This window comes from Tenrec ecaudatus, chromosome 12 (assembly GCF_050624435.1).
Source record: "Tenrec ecaudatus isolate mTenEca1 chromosome 12, mTenEca1.hap1, whole genome shotgun sequence".
In the NCBI taxonomy this organism is placed as follows: domain Eukaryota; kingdom Metazoa; phylum Chordata; class Mammalia; order Afrosoricida; family Tenrecidae; genus Tenrec; species Tenrec ecaudatus.
In genome coordinates, this window is record NC_134541.1 from 30,451,823 (window position 1) to 30,466,673 (window position 14,851).

A 14,851-nucleotide genomic window follows, 5' to 3' on the forward strand; every position below is an offset into this window, starting at 1 on the left:
TAGAGATGAAGTCAGCAAGCTCAGACAGGCTCCACTCCGCACCCCCGACCCTGCGGCCCCTTGCCACCTGCCCTCGGCTGTGGGAGAGCCCTGCTGGGCAACTCACCGAGATCACCAGCACATAGACGCGCAGGTCAAACTTGCGACCTGTCGGGAAAGGACAGAGTTATGGGAGCTGGATTGGTGTGTGCTGGACACCTCCTGCTGCCAGGCCTGCTGCGCTAGGTGTGGGGCTGCAGCAGTGACCAGAGCCAGATCCCAGCCTTCCAGGGTCTCAAAGGGAGGCCATACAAGGGGTACGATGTGTGTGTGTGTACAAGGGGTACGATGTGTGTGTGTGTGTGTGTGTGTGTGTGAGTGTGTGTTGGGAGGGTTGGGAATGGGGACAGGAAACCCAGGAAGGAAGTGGGAGAAACAAGGATACATTGGGCTGCATTGCCGGCATGAAACAAAATGTGTATGAATCGCTGAATGGAAGACTGATCCGTTTGTAAATCCCTCAGTTTGCAATTTAAAGTTAAGTTGGGGGTGGGAGGTGGGCAGGCACAGAGGGACAGGGAGAGGGTGTACTGGGGGAGGGCATCTCTGAGGAGGAGGAGGCAGGGCGGGGAAGGAGGAGGAAGAGGAGGAGAATCCCTTTAGACAGAAGGCATCTGCATCAGAGGTCACAGGGCAGGGCAAGGCAGGAGCAGAGGAGGAGAACAGCAGAGTGTGGGGGTGGGGGCCAGTCAGGAGGGAGAGAACATTGGCAGGGATCAGAGCAGGGGTGGACAGAGGTGGACAGACAGATGGAAGAGCGGTGGGAGCCGGATGTTCGAAAGGCAGGGGTTTCGACTCCCCTAAGGAGCGACAGCCTCTGAAACTCACAGGGGGCTGTTCTGCCCTGTCCTGCAGGGTCTATGTGAGTCAGGCTGGCAGTGAGTGAGGAAGAACTGGGCCTGTGAAGGCACGCCAGCAGAGGGAACTGTGGGGACAGAGGCTAACAGGTGGGGAGAGTGGGCCAAATCCTCTGCACCCTTATGCCCACCGTCAGGCTGGGCAGCAGTGGACGGCTGGCCAGGGTCACTAACTGGCTGGGAGCTTGGCGGAAGGGGCAGGGCAGGAGGTGAGCCCTCTGACCTCCGATCAGGTAGGGATTTTCAATGTAGCGCTGGGCTACATAGTTCTCCACGGGAATCTCCTCCTTCTGGTCATCGGAGCCTCTGTTGTCCTGGTTGGAATGATCGCCATCATCATCATCGTGTTTACGGAGCATGTCCTGCATGCTAAACATTGGGGTCTTCTGCTAGGAGGACCTTGTTGGACCCTTTAATCAACCCTATCGAGTCTGTCCTAATGTCATCCCCATCTCACAGATCAGAAACTGGAGCACAGAGAGGGAGAGTGACATGCCTCCAGTCACACCGCCAGTCCGAAGTACAGTCTGGGCCCAGAGCCTAACCCTTTGGCCTCTAGGCCTTCCTTGTCCAACAGGGTAGCCTCCAGTCACACGTGGCTGCTGAGATGAACATTTAAACGGGTGAAAGGGAAAGGAAAAATCCAGAGCCTCCCCTCGTGGTAGGAGACCCATTTCCACAGTGTCAGAGCAACAGATAGCTCTGCACTGTGTCTCCATCACGGCAGAGGGTTCTGCTGGCCAGCGCTCCCTGGACAACCAACCACACAGCCTCCTTCCTTCCGATTCTCTCCAGCCCAGCCCAGCGCTGGAGATGGAGATGGAGATGGGCTCTCACAGACAGGCGCAGCCCCTTATAGTTTGCAGAGCCCCACCTCACCTCTCGCCCCACACAGCAACTTTGGGTGGGAACCCCAGCTACAAAGACAAGAGTCACACATCATACAGGCCACTCAGCACTCGGTGCCTGTCGAGCCATGGCATGCTGGGTGAGGGGTGTGTGTGTCTGTCTCCAAGGGGGAGTTTGGGACATCTGCAACCACGCCCCACGGGTCTGCTCTTCCTGCCCCGCCCCTCACACTCACATGACTGCCAGATGGGTTGAAGGTGGTTCGGGAAGGCTGGCCCTCCAGGCTGGCAAATTTCTTCCCAGCAGTACCCTGGTGGTGTTGAGGAATTGAGACACAGGAGGGGCGGGGGACTCGTTAAACATCTCTCTGGAGCCTGATGGAAGAGCAGTTCATTCATCTTGCTCCTAACCCCCCCTCGGGCTGACGCTCAGAGAGGTCCAGCGACTTCCCCCAAGTCACCCAGCTGCTGAGGCAGGATTTGCGTCAGGATTTCTATGGCACTGAGTCCTGGGCTAAGGATGGGGTGGAGGGAGGGACAGAGCTGCCTCCGAGGCTCAGTCTAGGACCTCCAGGAAGACAGCTAAAGTCCCCTCCCCTCCAGCCCCTCCCCCTTCCCCTCACACTCCTCATCCAGGTGGCCTGTCGCAAGGACTGGGAGCATTTAGTAAGTACCCCAGGGTTGATGTGTTATGTTAGCGACTCACTGTCTTCCATTTCTTGGCTGGGGGGGGGAAGGGGGGGATGAAGGACCACGCCCAGGGTCACACAGCTATCAGTAGCCAAGGCAGTCTGGCTGTGGAGATGCTGGTTTCCCTGGGTAGGCAGACCTTCTCCATCAGCCCTCAGAGCCACCAGGGGAGAGTGGGGCCCCTCCTGCCCACTCACCTTCCTCCAGTCCATGATGTCCTTCAGCTTCCGGAAAAGGAAGATGCCTTTCCCCTGGGACCGAGCCACCTGGGGGAGGAGGGGTGCAAAAAGGCAGCTCTCGGTGCTGTGTGCCCATGTCACCTGCATGTCTCCTTCTCCACCAGCCCCTTGGGCCTCCAGCCGTCCCCAGAGGAATGGCCTCGCCCAGCCCGGAGTGGGCAGAGATGACCAGTCTTCCCATCTCTGTTAGGTCTCATCCTCCCCTCTACCTTCTCAACAGGGCCAGCAATCCAGTCTCTGCCCAGGAAGGCTGTGGGGATGGGCAGATGTCAATGGATGCAAGACTTCCAAATAGACAGATGATGATCCATGGCACCCATCAGAATGGCAACAATTAGTTGAGTGGTTACGAGTTGGGCAACTGCCCCAAGGTCAGCACTTTGAAACCAACAGCTGCACGGGAGAAAGCCAAGGCTTTCCACTTCCCCACAGAGCCCCTGCAGGGCTGTATTCTGGGGCGAGTGCTAGGGACAGCTGGGGCCCATCCTCAGGGATGTGGCTGAGTAAAAGACAGTGTCAGAAGCAACTACAGGAAACAGCAGGAACAGGTCCTGAAAATAGGGTATCCAAGGCAAAAAGAGCTGGAGCGAGATTGCATCTCAGTAACAGACCTGTGGAACACCCTGCCACCCACCCACACACTAACCTCTGGTCTGCCTGGACAAGGCCATGTGGCAATCCCCAGAGAAGGTGCCTCTTGGGGAAAGAGAGTGGGGGCTGGTTATTGGTGGGGGCAGAGGGAGAATAAAACAAGGGAAAGCCATGGCCAGACCATTCACAATGACATAGAATATGCTGAAGACTCTGATGAGCTTACTTGTCTACTAATGGAGTTTAATACCATCCTGGGTTCTGACTTCTCATCCCCCAGGACTGACAGGAAAGCAGGGATCACATGGGAGTGGCCTCCTAAGCGCCCAGATCCTGACCTGAGTTGGTTCGTACCAATGGCCAGGTAAAAGCCATGACCCTTGGTTCACAGATAAGGAAACTGAGGCTCAGGGGAATTGCCACTTGCTTGTCCACACAAGCTATTGAGTGACTGAGCTGGTGACTCCAGGCCTCCTGGTCCCAATTCCATATCAACCAAAATACCTCTGTGGTTACCTGCTTCTATGAGCTAGCCCTGTCTATGGAACAACGTTGTTATTCTTTTAAATAAGGAATGCATTCAAGTGACTCAAATGCAAAGGGGGAGCCAGCCAAAGCTTCCCAGCCCTGTTCCCAGCCTCCTAGTTCCCTGACAACCCCCCACCCCCCACCCATAGGGCAGCACTGTGGAAGTTCCCTGTTGGGAATGACCCAGTTGTATAAGACCCCCTGCTGTGAGTCAAGAGATATGTATAGCAACCCTATAGGACTGAGGAGCATTGCTCCTTAGGGTTTCCCAGACTGTGAATCTTGACTGGAGCAGACAGCCTCATCTTTCTCCTGGGAATTGGCTGGTAGCTTTCAACCACTGACTTTGTGGTTAGCAGCCTGGTGCTTAACCCACTGCACCACTGGGGCTTCTTAGACACCTAGAAGCAAATGCACAGGTTCTTTTCTCTGTTGTATCCAGGTGGATAGCACAGCATGGTTCTGCCTCTTGCTTTTTTCCCCACCAGACAACATTCTCCAGAGGCACCCCCCCATGAGCACATAAAGTGCAGTGTTATATTTTTCGTGGCTGTGTAGTATTCCACAGCAGGCTCCATCATGATTTCTTTATGCCATCCCCTCCTGATAGCATTCAGGCTGCTTGCAAATGTTTGCAAGCACAAACAATGCTGCCGAGAGGCTATTTGTTGTACGTCCTTGCACAAGTATGCGCCTGCTGGTCTTTGATCTTCCACTCTCCACCTTTAGTCAAGAAACCTCATCCTTACCCTGCAGGACCCTGCCTTTCCTGGGATGGTCTCCTGAGAATCCTCCCCAGTGCTGAGGAGGGGTGGGGGTCCCTCCTCTGAGTTCCCATCACCACCTGCTCAAGGCTGCGTTAGGATTGGCTTTTACTAGACCGTGAAAAGTCTGGGCTGTAGGCCAAGACCTAGTCATCACCCGGTGCCCAGGAAAGGTCCTCTAACAGAGAAGGTGCTTATCGTACTGGGCCGGGGAGAAGACAGAGGAGGAAATTAGAGACTGACTTAGCTCACAAAGACATGTGATTGCATGAATAATACAAAAGACGATTAAAAAACCATTCGTAACAGTCCTGGGACTCTATCACTCCATGCTTTTGTTGGAAATCAATTTTCCTTCCTAATTAGGCTTGGCTTCAGCTAATACTACGATCAGCCTGGCTTTGCTAAACCCCAGCATGGATGATTCGTAGCTTTGCACAGGGTCTTGGAGCTGGGTGGTTCTTTCATGTCATACAAGTGTGGTTCTCGCCAAAGCCATTGCTGCCTCCTACAAACGGTCACCTGCCAGACTTTGCACACGCACAGTGCCAAGGAGCTCACTGCCTCCTCCCCCACCGCAGCCTTTTTCAGGGCAGGAGAGCTCTGTTAAGTGGCGCTCCAGAAGGTAAATAGGTGCCCATGCTGTGCTGCTGAGGAGCCCTGGTAGGATCATGGTCACTCTTTGGGCTGCAAAGTCAGCAGCTAGAAACCCCCAGCAGCTCCAAGGGAGAGAGAGAAAGAGATACGGTCTTGGAAACTCACAGGAGACAGTTCTACCCTGTCCTATAGGGCCTCTGATTTGACATTGGCTGGTCATTGAGTTTATTCTATGCTGCGCATTGTGCTAGAAAAGTGACCCCCACGGAGCTTGCACAGCCTTGCCTGGGTTGAGCTAATCTTTGCCAGCTCTGCCTTCTAGAACCTTCTAGAACAAATCTGAGTCCTGTACCCCAGAACAGCCCTTTAATGACCTGCAGCCACACCCTGGGTCCCCCTGAGTTGTCTTTTCTCCATCTCTCTGGTCCATGGGAGGCCTTGGAACAGTGGACAGATCTGTCAGGTAAGACTGTACAGGCCGACCACTGCACAATGGGCTCCCAGTCATGGGGTGGAGTGGGAGCTGCAGTTAGACACTCTGTATTAGCTGATGAGAAGCCTCCGCATTGCTACAGGCCAACACACTTTACATTGTTTTCTGTGGTGCCCATGAGATGGCACCTTGCCCATCACCCCGTTGTGGGTTGCTAGTTGTCCGTTTGGCTCCAGCTCCTGGCGCCCTTGCCCGTCTACAGGTGCAACGGGTTGTCGGGGCCCCAGACCATCCTCACAATTCCTGCTGTGCTTGGGTCCCTTGTAAGCCTCTTGGGTCAGCCCATCTCTTTGGGCATTCCTCTCTCTCTTCTTGCTGACCTGCTACTTTATGAACCAGGGTGTCCTTTCCTAGCAATTGACCCCTTCTGATGACTTGTCCAAAGTAGGCGATCAGCAGTCTCGCCATCTTTGCATGTACACTACACGCCCCGGTTGCAGATGGTCAATGTTCTCGACCAACACCACCATTTGAAGACCTCCATTCTTCTGGCTACCTTTTCAGGGTCCGGTCTCTGCATATAAGACCATGGCTTGGGTCAGGCAGACCTTAATTATCACAGTGCTATTTTGGCTTTTTTTTTTAAATAACTTTAGACAGGTCTTTTTTTTTTTTTTTTTAAGCAGACTTCCCCAAGGCAGTGTTGTTTGCCTAGTGTAGATGCCTCTGTCTACAGGAACATAAATGGCTGAGAGCCCAGTTGCTTTGCTCTGAAATCCAAGGTTGGGCGTACCCGCCTTCACTGGCCAGGGTTGGGTTTGCCCTGAACCCCAAGGTTGGGTTTACCAGCATGCACTGCTTGCAGCCAGTGAAGGGCATGGCAAGGTTTTGAAGGACTCTTCTGCAGCTCACGTCGACGTGAAGCCTCCCTGGCTCTGCTGAACTTCACCTAGGTTGCAGAGTGGCCCGAGATGGCCCTCGCCACCCCTTTCCATCTCTCCCCATGAGCTCAGATTTGCTGTGAGGTTTGGTAGCTCTTCCAGCCTCACCCTGCTGCCTCCCTGTAAAATGCCAGCATGTTTACTTCTGTCTTGGCATGTGTTTCTCAGAGGGCCCAGCCTAACACAGGCAGATAACGGTTTTCCAATATAACTGGTTGATAATCAAAGGTACTTTATTGTATGCCTTTCAAACATTCTTTGACGAGGTCCAGAGATGTTTCCAGATGCCAGAGACCCAAGGCAGAAGAACTGTTCAGGACCTGTTTCTGGTGGAAGCTCTTGTTAGCTAGGCTTTCTGCTGTTTGCCTCGAAAGCATCTCAATCCTTAGAGAGTGGGATTTGGATCAACTTGGTTGAGCCAGGGGTCTCAGTGGTTTGGCAGTTGAGACCTAGACATCCCCGGAGTATCACCCCCTTACTGAAGTGACAGATGGGATGTAGTTGGAAGGAGGTCTGGGGGTGAGGGGCAGGGGCTTGCCCATTTATGAAGAGACGCTGTGAGAAGCTTGCTTGCTTTCTCCTGAGTCTATATTCTGTGTCAGGTTCATCAACCTTCAGTTCTTTGGACTTGAGCCAATCAATGGCTTGCCATATTGCCTGCCGATTCTTGGAGCCATCGACAGCCTGCCACCTAACCTGATGACCGTGGACTCAACCCCCACCCAGACTGTGGTGTTCTTGCTGCTTATCCTGAATTCATCAGCCCCCCAAGGCTACATGAGTCAGGCAAAGCATCCCGCATAACATCTGACCCGCAGACTTGTACCCAGAATGGACTGATCCACTTCTACAACTAGAAGCTTCACAGAGAACCCAGGCTGACCCAGATGGTTTCCATTCAATGGAAAACGCTGGGTGGGGCAAACAAGTGATGATGGGAAACTTAGTGATGATGGGGAATGATTGCACAACAGGCTGAATGCACTTAATGTCACGGAACTGCACACTTGGCAATGGTTGAATGGTGAAATGGTTTATACACACACACATGTGCAGCAACAATAGAGCAGCTTTGCCTGTCTTGCAGTTTGAACAGAGGTTCCAACAGAAACCAGCCCAGAGGGTACCAAGGGCACTCACATCCTCAAGTGACGTGTCAGGCCAGCTATGCTGGACATGCAGGCACGGTGGACAGAGGGAGGCTGGTTGGTAAGAGTGGCCCTGATGATGTGTGTTCTGCCCACTTTTTGGCCTGAGCTGGTGGGAAGAGAGAATGCTTTGATGGGGGTAGAGAGAAAAAAAGTTTGAATTGATGCAATTTTTACAAGAGACGGAATGTTTCGAATGCCAAGCCCAAGTTGCTGCTCTCATCTCCCCGGAGAGCAACAGCAAAGCTCTGAGGGGAGGCTGGGTCTCAGGCAGTTTGGAAGGAGGTGGTCACCACAGGGCCATGTGGAGGGGGTTATGGGGCCCCTCCCTAGGCTGCCCAGCCACGGCTGACTTGGACGGCGACAGCTCCCAGGAAACCAGACAAAGGACAGCTGAGAGGGCAAGGCCAGTCCACGTGACCAGGTCAGCCAGGGCAACAAACTCCTACGTGTTGACGAATGAGGACCAGTGGGTGAATGAGGACCGGTGGGTATGCAGGCAGGCCTTGTTGTGATGAGTGAGGGATTTATGGACACTTCCCAGAATTCAGGGTCAGACTCTGGTTTTTACACTTCCTCCACCTCCAAGGAATCCAATGGGATCTTAGAGCTAATGCCCAGAGGTCCCCAAACTTAGCTGGCTACTGTCCCCTTTTCAGAAAACAAAAACCAAAAAGATTCATTGTTCCCCTGGCAATTCAAACCTTTTGTCTAATTCAGAATAAAGTGTGGGTATCTGCTTTGCAGCCACCACCCCCGCCCCCGAGTGTTCCAGTACCCCAGGGGGTGGTATCACCCACTTTAGGAAACACTGCACTAGCCCCAAACCCAGAAAACCAGATCTACTGTCACTGAGTCCATTCTGACTCACGGTGACCTACAGGGCAGGGCATAACTGGCCCTCTGAGTTTCCAAGACTGTCCATCTCTACAGGAAGAGACGGACTTATCTTTCTCCTGCATAGCATAGCCAGTAGGGCTCCAGGGCCTCTGTGCCCAGTGCTTCTCAAAGCATGGTACCCAGGCCAGCAGCATCCTTGTAACCTGGGAACAGAGGAGAAAACTCATCCTCAGGCCTCACCCAGACCTGGAGGTCTGAGGCGGTCAGGCCCAGCAAACGGCTTCAACGAGCCCTCCAGGAGATTCTGAGGCCTGGGTGCGTGTGAGAACTCCCTGTCCTACAGGCCCTACACAGTTGGTCCACACGCCAATAGCATGAGCATCACTCAGGAGGGGGTCGGGCTCTCAGGCGCCACCCAGAACTGCCTGGTTAGACTCTCTGTCAACAGAGCCCGGGGGACTCGTGGGCACACCAACATCTGCTTGTTTGGTTTCAAGTATCATTGATTTTATGGTTGCTGTCGGGACTATACACAGTAACTCCTACTCACACTGCCTGGAGTCGATTCTGACTCTAAGTGACCCTCTAGGACAGAGTGGATGTGCTCTGTAGGGCTTCCGAGACCATACATCTTCACAGGGGCAGACAGCCTCATCTTCCTCCCCGAGCATGGCGGGTGGGTTTGAATCACCAGCCTTGTGTGCAATGGCTTAACCCTTAGCCCCCTGCCACCAGGACTCCTTACACACGGCACAGTGGACACCAATTTAGCAATGTGACATGGACTTCCTCATGGGGTGCAGCCATCCCTGCTCTCCTTTTCTGACTTGCTCCCCGACTACTGACCTAGCTCCTCGGCCCCTGGAGGTTCCTACTGATTGAACCTTCTGAGTTGTCCTTGTCAACTTGAGCCCTCCCCCAGACCCCCCGCTCCACCAGACAGTTCCACAAGAACATAATTCAGGCACAGTTGTAAAAACCCATCGGATTCCTTCCCCATCAGGATCAAGTACCTGTCTCGTCTGAGTGGTTATCGAAAGAGGAAGAGTAAAATCGAAACTGGCTTCAATTTTTTGTGACACATGAGCTAGTTTAGAGCAAGCAGACAAAAAAGGCAGCCCTTTAAAGGAGTGGCGCCAATCCGAGCTGAATGTAACTCTTCTTAGGTCTTAAGAAAGCCATCAGCAGACCTGTTCGGCTTCTGGTTTACAACTCACCTCAGGATCTTTTCCCGGGTTCTTGCTGTGATGGAAGGAGCCCTGGTGACCTAGTGGTGTCGAGTTGGGCTGCCAACTGCAAGGTTAGCAGTTTGAAACCACCCAAGAGAAAGACGGGGCTTTCTACTCCAGTACAGACTCACTGGCTCGGAGACCCATGGGGGCAGTTCTACCTGTCCTGCAGGGTCGCTGGGAGTCAGGCTGGACTCATGGACAGTGAGTTTGGTTTACAGGAGGCAGCTGTTTGTGGGGCTCCTTCCTCAGCTCCTTGGCTCTTTGTGCGTCCCAAGAACAGAGCACAGAGAAGGGGCTCCCTGGCCTCAGGTAGGAGGATGACAAGGGTCAGTTACTGAGCATCTCAGTGCCCCGCCCTTTGCTTGCAGAGCTCTGCTGAACTCTTCCGCGATCTGGCAAGGCTCAAGAACTCAAATGTGACAGAGGAGGAAGGAGACAGACAGACGGGAGAGGGGACCCGGCCACCCCACAGCTTGTATCGTGCCCACTCTTCACACTTCACACCCGAACACACACACACACACACACACACACACACACACGGAACACACACACACACACACAAACACACACTGCCAAGATCCCTCCTCCTAATCACAGCTGTCGTGTCTGCTGCTAACAAAGGCTGTGGGCTGGGAAAGAAATCAACTTAATGTGCAAGTGCTGGTTCCCAATTAGCACAAATTACCATTCGTCTGAAAGGATAATGCTGGAGCTGGAACCCATTCCCTGAGGGGTGGAAAGGAGGGGGGCAGTGTTCCTCTAACTCCTACTGCTACAGGCTCAGGCCTCCTCTCCACAGCTTCCAGGAACTCAGCCCTCCACCAGCCCCCAGAGAGGCAGTGGGGAAGGGGCGGAAGGTGGGCAGGGAAAGGATTTAGGTGGCCTGGGTTCAAATCCTGCCTCAGCCCGTTGGGAGCCTCCAGAGATCTGAGAGCACCAGTCCCCCCAAAAGCCCCGCGCTCAATCTGCATTAACTAGGTCTTTAGCAACGCTATCAGACGGACTCAGTCCCACATTGCAGCTTGTTCTCCTGGTCTGTAGCCCCACAAGGAAGGGCTGCTCCCCCACCCCCCCGCACGCCCCACTCCACACACACTCCCTTCCCTTCCTAGGGCAGGGTACACTGCCAAGCCAGGAGACCAGAGCAGGGCCTTCCTTGATGCTGTCGGAAACACTCTGCTTTGGGGCCAGAGGTGCCTGGCTGGCAGGGAGGACAGGCTGAGCACCTGGGAGAGGACCTGCCACTCTTGGCTTCCAGTCTATTTCTTGATTCCCACGGGGCTACCTCCAGGTGCAAGGCCTTCGAACATGCTGTTCCCATTGCCTGGGATGTTTGTTCCTACCTTCACCCCTTCTCTAGGCTGCCTCCTAAGGGGTCCTTTAAGTTACAGCTCACGACTCCTTAGAACGTGACAACACTCATTTAATGGGACCTTAACGATGTGCGTTAGTTGTTAGCTCGCTGGATTACACGGGCTCTCTGAGCTGGTCTCACGTTGCAGATGGGGAGACTGGGCACAGAGAAGTTGAGCAATTTGCATGAGGACACACAGCTTAGTACTTGCCTCAGGGATAAGGCCCTCCAAGCTCAGTGTCTCCCTTCTTCAGAGGGCCTCTGGCTGCTCCCTCGGCCACCCCATTCCCCATAGAGTCACTCACACATGCCCTCAAGGAAGGCAGAGACCAGACACCTGACTTGCTAAGAGCTTTCTCCCAGTGCCTGGCAAGTGCTTAGTAAATTTCGGTGGGATGCTGGAATAAATAAGACTTAGTCTCCACATCTCTAAAAGAGGAGTGGTAATGTGCCCCCACCCCCCACCCCAAGGCCTTAGAGGGCGCTCTGGTGGTGTAATGATTGCAGGCTGCAGCCTGCAATGTCAACAGTTCAAAACCACTCTTCGCTCTTCAGGAGAAAGACCCGGCTTTCTCCTCCCATAGAGAGTTAATCTGGGAAACTCACAGGGACAGTTCTACCAAGTCTTATGAGCCGGCACTGACCCGATGGCAGCAAGTAGGCAAGTGAGTGAGTTGAGTGCCCTTATAAGGATTTGGGTAATGGCCAGAAATCAATCTACATAGTATCTTGGATTGAATCATATGCCCCCTCAAAGTAGGTGTTGTAAACTCGACGAGGCCATGATCCCAGGATGGTGTGACTGTGGCCTGTGTCATCACCTTGCATCTCCTGAGGTGGTTGTTAGTACCCTCAAGTCTGCTCCAGCCAGGTGACTGTACACACAACAGAAGGAAACACCGGCCAGTCCTGAGTCGTCCTTACACGTGTTGCTACGTCTGAACCCATGGTTACAGCTACTTTGTCAATCCATCCCGCAGAGGGGCCTCTCTTTTTCACTGACCTCTACCAAGCACAGTGTCCTTTTCCAGGGACTGGCCTCTCCGGGTAACATGTCCAAATATTCCCCAGTCTGCTTTATTCACTATCCAACTTGCAAATGCACTGAAGGAAGGCGATTGAAAATACCGGCGCACCTTAGTTCTCAAAGTGCCGTCTTGGCTTTTGAAGAGGCCTTTTGCTTCCATCAGGGACCCTTGGTGATGTCGTGGGTGATGCACTGGGCTGTGAAGCACAAGGTCGGCAGATTGAAACCACCAGCCACTCCTCGGGAGAAGGATGAGTCTCTCTGCTCTTAAAGAGAGTTACAGTCCTGGAAACCCAAGGAGGAAGTGCTGTGCTGTTCTGCAGGGTGACGATGAGTCGGAATCGACTTAGACAGTACGTTTGGGTGTGGGTTTGAAATCCTTGGCAACCTCCATATTTATCATGGTGTTTATTGGTTCAGTTGTGAGGATTTTTTATTTTCTTTCATTTGGCTTTGTATTGTGAGTTAGGTGAAGGTTTTCAGTGCAGCTAATCACTTGATGCTGCACAATTAAGACACATTCTGATTCAACCCATCATTGCAATTCTCTCCGTGGGGTAGCACCGCTCACCCCACTCTCTCCCTGGGCTTTCTGCTTCCGTTGCTCCTTCTTCCCTAACCCTCTGCCTTTTTCCTTGGGTCAGTCCACCCTTCCGATTGTGCAAGGCTGATTATTCTATTGTAGAGGTGGTTCAGTTCCAGATCTGAAGGGCAAGGGCCATAGTCTGGGGGCCCATCAGTCTCGACCTGACCAGTAAGCCTGGTCTGCGTTGATTTTGAATCGGCCCCATCTTTTCCCCCACTCTATCCAGGGCCTTCTACTGTGCCCCTTGTCAGAGGAGGTGGTGGTGGTAGCCGGGCACCATCGAGTTCTTCTGGTCTCGGGTGGTACCGGCTGGCGTTGCATTCGCCCACTGGACTAGGTGTTTCCACGTGTCTTTTGATTTTCATCCCTAGACCGATGGTTGCACCTTAGATGGCTGTTCATGAGGTTTTACGACCCCCGTCGCTACTCCCCAAATGGTGTTTGCTTGATGTTGAGATATAACTCATGCGGAAGGCTACAATCTCTGATCATCAATAAGTGCTTCAAGTCTTCTTTGTTTTCAGCAAGTCAAGCTGTGTCATCTGCGTATTGGAAGTTGTTCACAGTCTTCCTCCGATCCTTCATTTTCCTTCCAGCTTCTCAGACCCTTTGCCCATCATTCGGACTGAACAAGGCTAGTGAAAGGATACAGCCCAAGCACAGATCTTTCCTGATTTTAATCCACAGAGTATCCCTTGGTCTGTTTGAATGGCTGTCACTTGGTCTATGTACAGGTTCCACATGAGCATAATTAAGTTTCTGGCATCTCCCTTTGTCACAATGTTATCCATAATTTGTTAAGATCCATACAAGTACCTTCGAATAGTCAATAAGCTGCAGGTGACATCTTCCTGGTATTCCCTGCTTTCAGCCAAGATCTGTCTGACACCAGCAGTGATCGTCCTTATCCCATGACCTCTTCTGAATCTAGCTTGAATTCCTGGCAGGTCCTTGGTGATGTACTGCTGCGACCATTTAAAAATGATCTCCAACCAAATTTCACCTATGTGTGAAACTGATGACAGATAATTTCCGTATTCTGTTGGGTCACCTTTCTTTGGAATGGGCATATGTTACAGAGGGTTGGCTAAAGAAACAAAGCCAGGACACTAATGATCTTAAATATATTTATATATATATATATACATAACATAAGAAATAATCAGTTAATTAATCTATTAAGCAGTACAAATGGCTCAGTGCAACTCATTTCTGTGAGACAGTTAATACACTGCCAGTCCATCAAGTCTTGAGGGCCGCCAGGTAGTCCTCTGTAGAACAATTCAGAATATCTGGCCACAGGCAGCAAACAGCAAGGCAGGTCACCAACATTCCCCCGCTCAAGCAATGTATTCTCCAGTAGTGTGGTGAAGCAGGTCTTGAAGTAGCCTCAAACTACAGTGACACAGTCCATGGGTTAGGTGTCCCACAGGTAGGGTAGCTTAGAAATTGAGGCACAGAACAAACTAAGGCAGCTGCACACCAGTCTGATCATCAAAGAGCAAGAGACAGAAAGGCAAGGCTTGCAGAGCCATTTATCTCTCTGCTCTTCAATTAATCCCACATGTGTTCATTGGCCATGTTGGCACAATAAACCTTAACTATCACAGGGCAGAAAGATGGAGCTCTTCCGGTCCATTGGCCAGGTAGCTGTTTTTAACTATCTTGACCTAGGGGAGTGAGCTCTTCCGTGCTGTATCTGTTTGAGGAAACGTCTCCATTGGTACTCCACCAATTCCTGGAGCCTTGTTTCTTGCTCATGCCCTCAGTTCAACTAGAAAAGTCTACCTTCAAGACTGCTGGTTCCTCATCACATTCTACTCCTTGAAACAGTTCAACTTCAGACCATTCCTTTTTGGTGCAATAACTGTATTCTTCCCATTGTGTGTGTGTGTGTGTCTGTACTGTAAATCCTAGACTATGTATGTCAAAGAGGCAGGATTAGGGAAGGCTGTTATCTTGAGTTACAACCTTATCAAGAGAAGTTGGCTAAAAAAACAAAAACAACAAAAAAGGAGAGTATGGCTGAAGCCCCACCCTTACTCAAGTCTCACCTCTGCTTGAGTCACCTGGTATCTTACGAGAGATGGAGGGAAAGAGAGGGACCAGACTACCGCCAAGAAAGATGGGCCTG

The 14,851-nt window shown here is 52.3% G+C and overlaps 1 protein-coding gene across 1 annotated transcript in view; it reads right to left on the minus strand.

Moving 5' to 3' along the window:
• Nucleotides 1–14,851, minus strand: part of TTLL9 (tubulin tyrosine ligase like 9) — a 46,589-nt gene that overhangs the window by 16,518 nt on the left and 15,220 nt on the right. Inside the window, exons 6-9 of the mRNA XM_075527848.1 lie at nucleotides 2,632–2,700; nucleotides 1,981–2,055; nucleotides 1,120–1,210; nucleotides 107–147 (exon numbers count right to left, since the gene is read on the minus strand). Of these exons, the coding sequence (XP_075383963.1) occupies nucleotides 107–147; nucleotides 1,120–1,210; nucleotides 1,981–2,055; nucleotides 2,632–2,700 (276 nt within the window). The remainder of the gene's footprint in view (nucleotides 1–106; nucleotides 148–1,119; nucleotides 1,211–1,980; nucleotides 2,056–2,631; nucleotides 2,701–14,851) is intronic.